The sequence below is a fragment of the Hyaena hyaena genome, unplaced genomic scaffold, assembly GCF_003009895.1.
Source record: "Hyaena hyaena isolate Hyena2069 unplaced genomic scaffold, ASM300989v1 scaffold_175, whole genome shotgun sequence".
Taxonomy (NCBI): domain Eukaryota; kingdom Metazoa; phylum Chordata; class Mammalia; order Carnivora; family Hyaenidae; genus Hyaena; species Hyaena hyaena.
In genome coordinates, this window is record NW_024080808.1 from 1,169,258 (window position 1) to 1,183,689 (window position 14,432).

Consider the following 14,432-nt stretch of genomic DNA (forward strand, 5'->3'; position numbering starts at 1 on the left):
TTTTCCCTAGGAGAGAGCGAGAGAGACAGCGTGAGCAGGGGAGGGGCAGAGAGAGAGGGAGTCACAGACTGAAACGGGCTCCAGGCTCTGAGCTGGCAGTCAGCACAGAGCCCGACGCGGGGCTCGAACCCACAAACCGCAAGATCATGACCTAAGCGAAAGTCGGACGCTTAACCGACTAAGCCACCCAGGCGCCCCAAGTCACAAAACAAAATTTTAAAACACACGAATAAATCTAATGCCAAGGGAAAAACAATAAAAGTAACACATGGAACAAAGTTACATTCTAGATGAATTTCATTTTATAGAACAGTTAGATAAGGCTCCTCTGGTCCTGCCTAAAAAAGCTGAAAAGCAAGCCTCTAAGAGATCAAACTGTAAGTTAACTGTGTCCCAAAACATAACTCAAGAGTATTTATATAAGTAGAAAAAAATCCAACACCTATAAAGTAAAATTCACAGTGTTTAGCATCCAATAAAGAATTAACAGCCGTGCAAAGATGAAAATATGACCCATAATGAGAGAAACTAATGAAAAGACCCCAGAAATGATATGAATACTAGAATTAGTAGACAAGAACATCAAAATAATTGTTATAACAATATTCCATATTTTCAAAAAAGTAAGTAAAGATTGGGAACATGGAAGATATTTAAAAAGACCCAAATCCATTTCTGAAGAGGAAAAATACAACATTTGAGATGAAAAAGACATCGGACAGGCTTAATAGCTGACTGAACATTACAGAACAAAAGATTAGTATATTTGAAGATGTAGCAACAGAAAGGATCCAATATGAGACATAGAAAGGAGGAAAAAGAGGTTGGACAACCCCCTCCCCTGTAACCCCCAAACATTAGCGAGGTGAAGGGCAAATTCATGCAGTGTGCAGAGAAGAGGCAGAGACAAAGAAGAAAACTATAGATGCATATCACTCAGGAACATAGATGCAGAATTTCCTAACAAGGTGCTAACAAATGAAATCCAACAATATATTAAAAGGCTAATATATCATGATCTAGGGATGCCTTAATATCACATTAAAAATTTAATGTAATTCTCACGTTAACAGACAAAATAAGAAAACCCATAGGATTATTTCAAAACGTGCACAAAAAGTACTTGCTAAAATCCAAAGTCTACTCCTGATAAAAACTGTCAGCAAACCAGGAATGTAAAGGAACTTAACCCGATAAAGGGCAGCCATAAATATCAGAGCTAACATTGTACTTAATGAAAAACTGCTTTCCTCCGAAAATAAAGAACAAGACACTTAATAGCCATGTGTCCTTAAGCAATCATTCAACTCTGTGTAACTGTCTTCCCTTCTGGAAACGTTTATAACAGGGCTTGGCATGTTAAGCAATGATAATGTTGAGGATGGAGTAGACGTCGGGGTTGGCAGGAGACCAAGAGAGAAACAACAAATCCAGTAATTTCTCCTTTTTGAACCTCAGAATTAGTTACCCCATAGCCTCTGTGTCCACTCCGCTGCTCAACATTGGCCCAGTGCCTTTTAGCTGAGATCAGGAGTTGGACACGTAACCAACTGAGCCACCCAGGCTCTCCTGGCCTGGAGCCTTCCAGAGGTTAAGTCAGGAATGTGAAATGGTAGGACCCAAAATAAAACCTTCCTATGGCAGCCATAAGATAATACCTTCCTCTTCTTTGTGTCATCCCTTGGAGTGAAAAAAAAGCAAAGGAAGAAAACACATTCTATACTCCTCATTATATTCCCTGACCCCTTCATCATTTTTACTCTCCCTACAGTCCCTACCTTTTTTTTTTCTTTACCCACACTGCCTAGCTCCTTATACCCACACTACCAGCAGTAAAGACTAAAATCTAGGGGCGCCTGGGTGGCTTAGTCGGTTAAGCGACCGACTTTCGCTTGGGTCATGATCTCGCGGTTCGTGGGTTCGAGCCCCACGTCGGGCTCTGTGCTAGCCTGGAGCCTGTTTCGGAGTCTGCGTCTCCCTCTCTCTCTGACCCTCCCTTGCTCACGCGCTCTCTCTCTCTCTCTCTCTCTCTCTCCTAGAAATAAATAAAAATATAAAAAAAAAAAAGACTAGAATCTAGAGCTCACTGTGTTCAGTGCTACTGTAGCTTCAAGCGTTACACTTCAGGTAATTTATCATGCTGTACCTAAAAATTTCAATTAAAAAATCTTAGAGGTATAAGGTCCAGAAACCCAAAAAAGCAGGGATTTGGAGAAATATCTGGAAGCAATCTATTGTGAGCATGGAATTCCTTTGCAATATGCTTTAACTTAGTCCATGATATATCTGGTTTTAATATAAAAATATTATTTCTCCAAATCTTTACATAAAATCAATGTTGTAGGAAGATACACTATATCTGTTCTGTGGCTCTGTAAACACCCCAGAATGGAACAAATAATCTGAGATGTGAACTGTTATTTCTTTTTAAACATGCTTATCCAAGGCTGCTTGGCCCAGCACCATACTATTAAAAGAAATTCATCTCCCTTGATTTTTTTATTTCTCTGCCTCATGCTTAATCTTGGGTCTGCATTTTCTAATACCCTAAAGTCCTTGATTTGACTCATATACATCTTTTAAAATTGGTATTATGAATGGTGCTAAACCCTGGACCTTTTTATCTTATATAACCTTTTTTGCCGTGAAGGATATCATATACAAAGTACACAAAACATAGTTCAATGAATTAGAAAGGAATTGGAACTCAGGTTAAAAACCCAAACAACAAGGGCACCTGGGTAACTCGGTCAGTTGAGTGTCTGACTCGATGTTGGCTCAGGTCATGATCTCACAGTTCATAGCATAAAGCCGCACGTAGGGCTTTGCACTAACAGTGGGGAGCCTGTTTGGGATTCTCTGTTTTCCTCTCTCTTTGTCCCTCCCCCACTCATGCTCTCTCTCTCTCTCTCTCAAAATAAATAAACATTAAAAAAAAGAACCCAAACAATATCCTCAGAAAGTCTCTTGTGTATCCTCCCAAGCACTACTCCCTCCTTCTCCACTATCTTGACTTCAATTATTTTAATTTAGAATACTTGTTTTTGAGTCGTTACGTAAGTGGAAGTGTGCTGTGTAGACTATTTTTTTTTTTTACTATTTTACAACAATATTGTTGAAGATTCTCCCACGTAGCAATTTTTGTGGCTGTATAGTCTTCTACTTCATAATAAATGTGCTATAACTTGGTTACTCATTCTACTCTTAATGGACATTTAAGTTGTCCTCACATATTGGCCATTATGAATAATGCCTATGGGAACATTTTCATACAAGGTGCTCAGTCCACATACCCGCATTTCTATTAGGTCTACACCTGCTGGGAATTGTATTTCTCAGCCTCTCTGTGCTTCTTCAACTTCAATGGATAATGCTACCAACTGCTTTATGTGGTAGTATCAATTTACACTCCCACCAGCAGTGAATGAGTGCTCCCCTTGCTCCAAATCCTTGCCAAAACATTATGAGCCATCCTGGTAGGTGTGTGGTGGCATTGCTATATGGTTTTAATTTCTACTTCTCAGATGACTGATTTTTCTTATTTATAGAAATTCTTTATATGTCCTGAATATGTGCCCTTTGTTGGATATATCTTCACCCCATCTAATTCTTGCCTTTTCTCATTCATACTGGGTCTCTTTTGATGAACAGAGTTCTTAATTTTAACACAATTATTAACCTTTTCCTTTAAGGTTAATGCTTTTGCTCTTTGGCTTTTCATTACTGTCTTATCTGAATTATGTCCTAACACTGCTACGTTTCTGAATTTCGATCTCGGACATTTTTGTATTCCTGTCCTCTTAACGGATTTAGCGAACCATGGCGAGAGCAGCTAAGGCTGAAGCAAGACTGTGTGTCCATTTTGACTTCACCAGTCCTGTTCCCCCAATATTCTTATGCTTTGGGGGAAACAAGCCTTGGGAGGGGGGAGGGTAGAATTCACTGGGTAATAGAGCGACGTCACAGACTGACCACACCTCTTTGTCCTAAGCATTATGTTTAATGTAGTCTGAGATCATGAAAGCTGTTTTTGGGCAGCTGACACACTAATGATTCATGTTGAACTTTCAGCCTAGTAGACCTTTTCACATACTTGACCCAGTGTGAACTTGCTAATTTTTGCACAAAAATCCATAACGTTCACAGTTTTAATCTGTTGATGTGACCAATATTTCTATATTTAACATATTACTCAAAAGCTGATATGCAGAGATGACCTGGAAGAAGGTTAAAAATTGGAGAACTGGTCAAACAGTAATCTATAATTGCTGCTGACCAACAGTTCTGTAAAATACTGATAAACAGACCCAGTGATGTGTCTCCGGCCATGATCCCAACACCTGGGCTTTTCCACATTTTTAATCAAAAACTAGAATAAAGACACTGATGCCCTGTGTATCAGATCATGGCTGATGTGACACTACAAGGAATAATAAAATAGAAAACTGACCAATTTTCTTTCCAATCAAATTTCATCTTTATCTTTTTCCACTCAGTCATTTTGGCAACTGTTAGTAATGGAATACCAACTCAATAAATGTTTCTAAACATTACTTTCTTTTATATAAACCTAGTCCCCTTTTTTTTTCCATACGGAGAATTTCTCACGCTCTTTCCTTTACTGTTACAATTTTATACTTATTCCTCCTGGATTTTTCTATACTTCTGGTTTCTCCCATTTCTAAATTGTTTGTTGCACTTGTTCATACTGTTTAAACTTCCAGCACAGCAATGATGTGTGGACTTCCAATTCTGACCACATTTTTCAGACTGCCTGCATAATGTCTTACCCGGCACATACTTACAAAGCTTCTCACCAGAGGTTGAAATGGTAGACTGGACCTCCTTTCCTCGTGTCCAGAGCCTTATGGAGCCTCTTGTAAATAAAGCTAAAATTTTAGGCTCTGTTGTAAACAGTTTTGATTACCCCTTCAGCCTTGAGTTTTCAGGCCAACCAGAAAACTGACAGGCAGCTGTTAACTTGGGGGCGCCTTCTCTCCGGGACTCACACAGCTAGATGGATGCCAACACTGGGTCAGGATGTACAGACCATTCGTGGGGAAGCCCTTACTGGGGGAGGAAGGTTGTCGGATGTACAGACCATTCGTGGGGAAGCCCTTACTGGGGGAGGAAGGTTGTCTCTGAGGGAACCACTGTGCTAATGATAAGACTTTGGGAAAGTGACACAATCTCTGAAATTCTGAGTTTTGTAAAATGAAGGATTAGAATAAGTGATCTTAAGGCCCTATGAAGGTTTCAAATGTCATTTCTAAATATCTTTTTTTGTTAACTGTTTTTGAGAGTGTGCCCGTGGGGGAGGGGCAGAGAGAGAGGAAGACAGAAGATCCAAAGCAGGCTCCATGCTGAAAGCCACAAGCCGGATGTAGGGCTCAAACTCACCAACCATGAAATCATGACCTGAGCCAAAGTCTGGCACTCAACCGACTGAGCTACCCAGGCACCCTTGAAATGCCATTTCTAACAGTGTTGTGTTCTCCCTTAGATGGTTCCAAGAAAATTCTTGCCAATTCAAGTGTATTTGGCACCCTAAGCAAATACAAACTAAAGTCATAGCCTTTTCCTAAGAAGGAATGTGTGCCTCATCACCAACCTCATCACACACACACAACCTAGTACATTTGACAAGTGGGATGAGAAATGGTCAATGTCGGTGTTATCAGGAACTGGAAGCCACATCTGTTATTTAAACATAAAGAATTTAATAACGGGGCACCTGGGTGGTTCAGTGGGTTAAGCGTCCGACTTCGGCTCAGGTCATGATCTCCGGTTTGTGGGTTCGAGCCCTGCGTTGGGCTCTGTGCTGACAGCCAGCTCAGAGCCTGGAGCCTGCTTCAGATTCTGTGTCTCCCCCACTCTCTCTCTGGCCCTCCCCTGCTCACGCTGCCTCTCTCTCTCTCAGAAATAAATAAAACATTAAAAAATTTAAAAAAAAGAATTAATACCAATATAAAGAATGGTTAATCAAGTACTGAAGACTGAAAACGCAAGAGGGGGACACTGAGGTATCTTAGCAAGAAGCAGTTATCCCTCCTCGGACTGGGGAAACAAAGACAAGAGTGGGGATTACTGCCATTTGGAAGCTTGGATAAGGGCTCCCCCAGAGCTGGCGTGGAGACTTCCGTGGTAGGTGTGCTGGCCAGCCGGTGTTGATATCCGTAAAGGTGTGCGATAAGACTAGTTCTAGGTATGAGGAAAAATTGCAAACTGTAAATAAACTGCCGCTACTCAGGCCAGCTGCCACCGCCAGGGTGAAGGCCAGTGCTGCAGGAACGCAGACCAGGAAAAGGAAGCAAACTGTTAAGAGGAAGTCCTTTTCTTTCTCTTCTAGCCTTCCAGTTTCTTTGTAGCATCACCTATTGGGAGACCCTAACAGGGGGCAAACTAGCACAAGAGAAATGCGGTTTGCCAAGTCCCAGCCCCAGTATCACTAAGCAGAGCACAGAAGAGCACGGTTGCAGCTGAGAGATGACCACCTCTGAGGAAGATCTGGAGGCTGATTTACGATTATGTCCTTGCAGAAACACTGAAGGACACAGGGTCCTTCCTCAGGAGGACCTGATCTCCTCTTTAATCAGAGGCTCCAGGTCTACGGACTGGATTATATCTATCAACTGGGTGTAAGATGGTAACTGCACTGTTGTGACTCAAGTCAGGCTTCCCGCTCCAGACACGAAGCCTTTCCTATGTAGTTCATGTAGCATTGAGTAGGCTGCCCATCTATTTTATTCCTAGAGACACTGTAATCCACTAGTCACTGCCAAAGACCTTTGTGGGCCCAAACATTCTCTGCTTTGTCCTCTGCTGCCCATTATGGGACACAAGTCAACCCTGACTACTGTGAGATACCGCTGGACCTCACGTCAGGAGCTCCCACCATCATAAACAGCATACAGGGAACAGAGATTGTCAAGGATAGAAGTCTCCTCTCGGAAATTTGTTTCTCTGTGCTTTCATGAAAAGTATGTCTTCTGTGCACTCTTGAAGGATGCAGTAGGTGGGTGGGTGTGCAAGTTGCACACACTAAATCCAGTCCAATATTCCTATTGTCCTAGGCCTTCAGATTTCAGATTCTTTCCTCATTATGCCAGGAAAGTTCTAGCCATCTTAACCTTATTAAATATAGGCCACCACTGAGTCCAAGTTTCAGTAAACCAAATCTGAGTTAATGCTTTAGATTCAGAATATCTTGAGAACACAGCCAAATCAATAAATTTTATCTGATTTAGTGTTACAGTCTCTCCTCCCTGGCCTAACCTATTTACAATCCATTCTCACACATACTCCTCCTTCCCAATGATACAAATTAGCAAAACTGTGCAATTCTTTTAGAGGGTAGGCTATATTTTAGAGGGTAGGTTATATTTTGTCCCTGTCCTTAGGCCTCATAGCAATAGAGTACAGAGATAGGTCTTGAGTATAGACATCCTTTGTAAAGCAATTACCCTAGGCAAGGTTATTACAGGACCTTCAAGCAAGGGAAGGCCAGTTTTCTCACACACAGAAAGCAGGCTACTTCCAACAACAAGGGAGAGTCCGAATGACTGGGGTTTCAAGATTCTCAGCTTTATCCAAGTCAATTGAGACGTCCCTAGTCTAAGTCTAAAAGCTCTACTTCTTTCCACACAGTGTCCTAAGTGAGACATCAACAAGTCTATGTAATTCTATTACCAGCACAATTAAAACTGTGTTCAGTGTTTAGTTCCATGGCTACATAAAATAAAGGGCTTTAGAACCACAGAACCTCCAATTCTCTAAGACTCGACCTGGGTGTTTTAAGATCTTAGCTGGTCATTTTCTTTCGCTAAGGGCTCCAGTGATCTCAGAAGCAACCACCCCACCAATCCTCAGTACTTGTAGTCAAAAAGTGCTTTAGCCACCCGGTCCCTCAAAGCACTTAATTTCAGAAATCATTTTATCACAATCAACCAGAGATAGTCATTTAATGAACTGTGATGCCAATACATGCCATGGATTACTAGGATCTTTTGTCTCATTAACAAAGAGCTAAAGGTATGACCAACGCCATCTCTGAAGCCCGTCTTTGAGAGTTTCTCCCCCAGGATCCCAATCTTGGTAACAATTTCTTTATTAATATCTTTTGTAAGTCCAATCAGGAGACCACAAGCACACCAGTTATTTTAACAGAGAGAATTGTTTTTAAGCTTACTTATTTATTTTGAGAGAGCAAGAAAGAGAGAGAATCTCAAGAAGCAGAGCCCAACACAAGGCTCGAACCTGAAAACTGTGAGATCATGACCAGAGCCAAAATAAAGACTCAGATGCTTAACCGACTGAGCCATCCCAGGCACCCCTGACAGAGAGAATTTAATATGAAGAATTGTTAACCAAATGTTAAAGAACTGAGAAAGCGGACAGTGGCTATCATAGAAGTAGTACCAGTAGGAAGAAGCTATCACTTTTAGAACAGCAAGAGAGGAAAGAGAATTACTACAGCTTAGAAATTTGGAGAAGGACCCCCATGGAGCTGGGGCTCAGATCTCAGGAAAGGTATTGATATCTTTGAAGGGCTGTGATAGGCGGTTCTAAAAGAGTGCAAAACTACAAACTGAGAACACAGGGGCCAACTGCTAATGGCAGAGTGGGGCACTATCACTGTGCTGCAACAGACAAGAACGAGACTCACACAGGAAACAGCAAGCCCTTGTGTCCGCTAGCCTTCCATTCTCCCTCCCCTGCCAGCAAAGCCTGCTAGGCAGCCAGCTAGCAAAGAAGAAATGTGGTTTAGAGGTTCTGCCCCAGATTCACATAACAGAATATAAAGAGGTGCAACAAAGCTGAGGGACAACAGCCTCATGATCTGTAGTCAAGAGGAAGCAGGGAGCAGCTGCAGCATCAGGGTCCCTCGTTATTTGAAACTGTTAAAAGATGTATGGCATTTTGGTCCCCTTTCTGCACAGTGCCTGGCACCTAGCAAGAGCCTAATAAATGTGAGCTAATGGAGCTCACGGAAGCCACCACCGAGTTAAACAGAAACACCATACTTCCAGTGGCATGATTTTTTGCCATTGCTGCTGGGATTCCAAAACTCAGATGTTCCTGTTCTTTCTCCACTCCCACACAGTGCAGGCAGACAAGGAGAACAGTAGAAAGAAGCAGTGAGAAAGAAAATCAGAGCAGTATTGAGATAACAGCCATTACCGTGAAGACACAAGACCAACAGGGATTATATATGGGGAGGTTAAAAAAAATGACACGGGAGGGGTGCCTGGGTGGCTCAGTCAGTTGAGCATCAAACTCTTGGTTTCGGCTCAGGTCATGATCTCACAGCTTTGTGGGCTTGAGCCCCACATCAGGCTCTGTGCTGGCAGTGCAGAGCCCACTCGGGATTCTCTCTCTCTCTCTCTCTTTCTCTCTCCGCCCTTCCCCTACTTACACTGTCTCTGTCTCTCTCAAAAATAAATAAATAAACTTTAAAAAGAAATAACATGGGTGAAAAGCACAGTAGTTTAATGGGTTTACCTTCTATCTGGGGTACTAATAGGAAGCTGATTTTAAGAGATCTAAATGGTTTTCTTTGTTTCTGCTCAATGAATCTGTTGCCTTGGCTTAGGCTGGCAAATAAACACTAGTAAAAAGTTGATCTACATGGGCAAAGCTAACCAAGGTACAGGGAACCGAGGCTCAAGATAATTGGTTAGGTCCAAATCAGAATGAAAGTGACTGGCACTTACATGGTCTTGTGGCCTCAGCAATGCATAGCCCAGACTTCCAAAAATTCTACAATTACCTGATCTTCTACCCTTCTGAAGTCATACCTCAGTGGAGTGGTTAGGCAATCATTAATCTTTCAAATCTTAAACTAGGCAGAGCCAGAATTTGAATCTAGGCCTGTCTGACTCTAAAGTCTGTCTCTTAACCACTATAAACATGAGGCTCCTGATTACCCTTACCCACAGATACCACTATCGTTAGCAACATGGTCCTCACTCATTTTCCTCTTCCCAATACTATAAATAGATATCTAAGATATCTAACTCATTGGCCTACTGAAAATTAAAATTTAAGGATATAATACAATGATCCACTAGTTACCTGTTTTCCTTCATGGAAGAAAATTACATTTCTTTAAAGGAATAATACTAACATTATAGTCATTAAGAAATCCTGTGTAAAGACTGCTTTTCTCACTTGGGCAACCAAGTTGTAATTCCAATTACAAACTTTCTTGAACAATAAATAGCAATAAAATTTGATGGGCCAAGAATAACAAATTGTGTAAGACTTGTCTTAATCTTCTCCTACCCAGAAACGAGGAATGTTGTGCTCTAATGCTGCCAGAGTGGGGAGCGGTATGGAAACGTTAAAACTGTGCTTAGTTTCTAAAGATGGCATATAGTTTCAGAAACTAAAAAGGGCTTGTCTCCAGGGTACCTGGGTGGCTCAGATGACTAAGCATCTGACTTCAGCTCAGGTCACGATCTCACAGTTTGTGGGTCTGAGCCCCACGTCAGGCTCTGTGCTGACAGCTCAGAGCCTGGAGCCTGCTTCAGATTCTGTGTCTCCCTCCCTCTCTCTGCCCCTCACCTGCAGGTTCTCTGTCTCTCTCTGTTTCACAAAAATAAATAAACGTTAAAAAAAGGAAGGGGGGGGGCTTTTTTCCTGTCTGTAAAGTAATCCCATATATGTGTTCACAGAGTATTTTAAAATTCATGTTACACAGGCTGAGCTAGTCACTAACACATTTCCTTTGCCCCTCTGCTCATGCTGTATCCCTGAAATGCCTTCTATACTCTACCACATACATGGTAAATAAACTCCATTTATTTCTCAAAATACTTACTCTTCAAAATCCAGCCCATGTTTCTCTCCTCAGTGGATGAATTAGTAAGATGGTTTCAACTAGCTGTATTTATAAGGCTTCTCTAAACGTGATACAAATGGCATCTCCTCAAGAGAGAAATTTTAGAATCCCTGAGCTCGAAGAACGGCTCCGGGATTATCTAACAGTCTATTCTCCTTGTCTCCAATGGGTAAACTGTCCCCACCTGTTAATGTAATTTACCTCAAAGGTCTTTTCCATCTCTAAAAGTGTGACTTCACAACTCTTTCGACTAAATATTACTTCGAAAGGCGTGGAATTTATCTAGAAACCATTAAATTCGCAAACGATGTTTGTAACAGAGTTCAGTTATAAATTACGCCGAAAGATCTGAGGCCAAGTGCTCAGTTATGGTCAGAACAACAATCAACTGTGTTTACTGTCCACGTCTGTGCACTGTAGCTCAGGTGACTGATTCACTCTGGGAACACAGTAGGCCCCGATCCGGGACAGAGGCCTGCTGGACAAGCACTCTATCCCAACACCAGGACCAGGCCCTCCCCGATTGCTTTATCTCCTAGAAACAAAGCTGGGTAAAATACCTCAATCCGGCACCACCCCCAGATGCCAGCAGCGACAGCGACGGCACAGTGATGCAGGGCAGTGATGCAGGTGCGCTCCGCACCTAATTTTTCTCCAGGAGCCAGGAGGAGTTCTCGGCACCAGCTCCCCCACAGCCCCAGGCGCCCCAGCCCCCCAGTATCCCCGGCTCCGAGGCCCGCCCCCGCCCCGCTGCTCTCCGCGACCCCACGCCCCAGAGGTCCGCCCCTGGGTCCCTTGTTTCTAACTTTGGGGCACTTACCATCCCAATACCAGGCCAGTGGTCACAATGAAGCAGGTAAAGACCACCGCAATGTAGAAAAGCGGCGAATACTCATACAGCGTTACTAGAAACACCGCAGCCATCAGGAGGTCCTAAACTGAGCCAACTCAAGCCACCCAGCCCAGCCCACCCGGCCGGGGTAAAAGCCACTACGGCGCCCCGGAGCTGACAAACTTTGTGGATCCGCACTCGCCCGGGGTTCTCAGGCTAGTCGCCGGGGCAACCTCCCCGGCTGCGGGACCGGCGTGCCAATCACAACGACGCCTGCAGTGCTCGCCCCGCCTCTACGGCTTCTCTCCCGCGCTATTGGCTTCGCAGAGGGGCGGTGCCCGGCTCGACTCACCGGATTGGTACCCACGAGCGTCTGTGTGTCCTAGCGGTCAAGGCTTTTCTGCGGCAAATTTTAAATACGCAGCCGGGCCAGCCCTGTCCAAGGCTCGGGTAAGGTTTTCTGATGGCACAGAAAGGAGGCACAGAGCGAAATCCACGTCATAAAGTCTAAATTCCGCATATGAGATCCGAGGCAAATTTGGGAGGACGAGGAGAGCCGGCATCTTGTGTTCTACAAGGTGAAGTAACTGCACACCTGCTTTTATTTTATCTAGAAAAGTTACAGTTGTACGAACACCAGAAGGAGTCTCGCAAGCAGTTTACAAGCCTTGCCAGCCTTTTCAGGTTGGATTTCATGATAAAGGAAAATTAGCATTGCGTATCAAGATTCTCATAGAAGCGAATCAACTGTCCTCCCACATCCCCTTCCTTCCCTCCATTAGAATTAGATATTTGAATGTTTGTACTAATTTTTACTTTAATAATAATTCTAAATACGTATTATATATATATAATTTTTTGGGGTTTTGTTTATGTTTTTGTAAATGAGCAGAAGCCTTTTAAAGAAAGGAGCCAAATGCTCATCCCCTCTCCTCCTCCCCATACAGTTAGCCCCATCAAGGTAGCCTCTCTGGAAGTCTCTCACGCCTCCACTGACAGCTCATCGGTTTGTGTTTAGTCCTGAGGCCACCCCCAGTTACCATAGAGACAGGGAAACGTTATCTTTTCTTCTCAGCAGCAACTTCCCCTGCTACAAGTCAGGTTTTTTTTTATCAAGGAAGAAAGGGACAGAGGACCATGGGATGGATCACTGGTAGCCCCTCCACACTCCCAAATCACTAGTAAAATTAGTGCTGGAGAAAGACGAGTTAAATTTGTTCTAAGGGTTCACATATCTCTTGGCAAATGACCATGTATTATGTACTCTCTGGAATAGTGCTCTGTAAGAAACTCAGTTCAACAATATAATTTTTAACAACTACATATATGATTTGTGAAAGTATATAGTTTTATTTATGGTTGGATAACTTTTAAATATTTTTAAAATTTTTTTAAAGTTTATTTTTGTGAGAGAGAGGGAGTTGGGGTGGGGCAGAGAGAGAGAGAGAGAGAGAGAGAATCCCAAGCAGGCTCCATACCATCAGCACAGAGCCCCATGCAGGGCTCAAACTCATGAAATGGTGAGATCATGACCTGAGCTGGAAACGAGTCAAATGCTTAACTGGCTGAGCCACCCAGTCACCCCAATATTTTTTAATGTTTACTTTTGAGAGAGAGAAAGAGAGCCAGAATGTGAGTGGGGGAGGGGCAGAGAAAGAGGGAAACACAGAATCTGAAGCAGGCTCCAGCTGTCAACACAGAGCCAGATGTGGGGCTCAAACTCACAAGCATTGAGATCATGATGTGAGCCGAAGTGGGATGCTTAACTGAGCCACCCAGGTGCCCTACAATTTTTTATTAGCATAAATAACACTGCAGTGAACATTCATAAAGCTAAATCATTTCCATAGGTGAATTCTTAGAAGTAGAACTTTTAGTTCAAAAAGTATGTACATTTTAAGCCTTTGGAGAAGCAGTGTTCTCCAGAAACATTGTACTGATTTTTGCTCCCCTCTTTATCCTCAGTTTTGCAATCATTTGATATTGTCACTTAACAAAAATCTCAGCCAATGTGAAAGGCAATTTTATTGCAATAAAAAATAAAGAGTTTTTGTAATGAAAACAGGGAGTTCCAGTTGAAGTGGTATATTTAAAATATGCCTATAATTTTGCTCTCTCCCCAAACTCCATTAAAACCACAGTAAAAGGATTAAAAAAATAAATCAACAAAACCAGGAAATAAAATAAGAGCAGCATATATTGGAAGATGGAAAACAGCTGAATAAGGATAATTCGCTAACCAGGCCATGAAAGTCAAATCCCAAACCAGCAGTGGAGACAACTGAGATTGAACTTGATTTACACTGAAGAAGTCTCAAAAAGAACAGGAACTAACACAAATTTAATTCAAGCGTTTATTTCCCATGTTACAACCATTCAAACATGTCACTTTACTTCCAACATTGATTCTTTTAACGCACAATACACAATACACAGTACAGCCAAAAAAAATTTTTTTAACACGTATCTTTTATTTTTAAATACATATCTTATTTCATTCCACACCCCCAAATCCTCGATTGTCATGCTATATATTCTTGAGGATGAAGTCTCAAGTTCCTTGTTTGAACCACCTCTACACGACCTGACTAACCTCTTTCTTACTCATTCAGAAAATGTTGCGTGTCAGATATGTGCCAGATACTGTAGAAGGCATTAGGGATACAATAATAAGCCCAAAATGACATAGCTATGTTCTCATAGAATTTATCATCTAATGGAAAAGACTAACATTAACCAAAGAATCTTGAACAAAAT

General features: G+C 42.3%; 1 protein-coding gene across 1 annotated transcript in view; it reads right to left on the reverse strand.

Moving 5' to 3' along the window:
- CGRRF1 (cell growth regulator with ring finger domain 1) overlaps nt 1-11,877 on the reverse strand; it is a 28,612-nt gene extending 16,735 nt beyond the window's left edge. Inside the window, exon 1 of the mRNA XM_039240450.1 lies at nt 11,664-11,877. Coding sequence (XP_039096381.1) covers nt 11,664-11,767 — 104 coding nt within the window. The 5' untranslated portion in view covers nt 11,768-11,877. The remainder of the gene's footprint in view (nt 1-11,663) is intronic.
- Between the last annotated feature and the right edge of the window lie 2,555 nt (nt 11,878-14,432).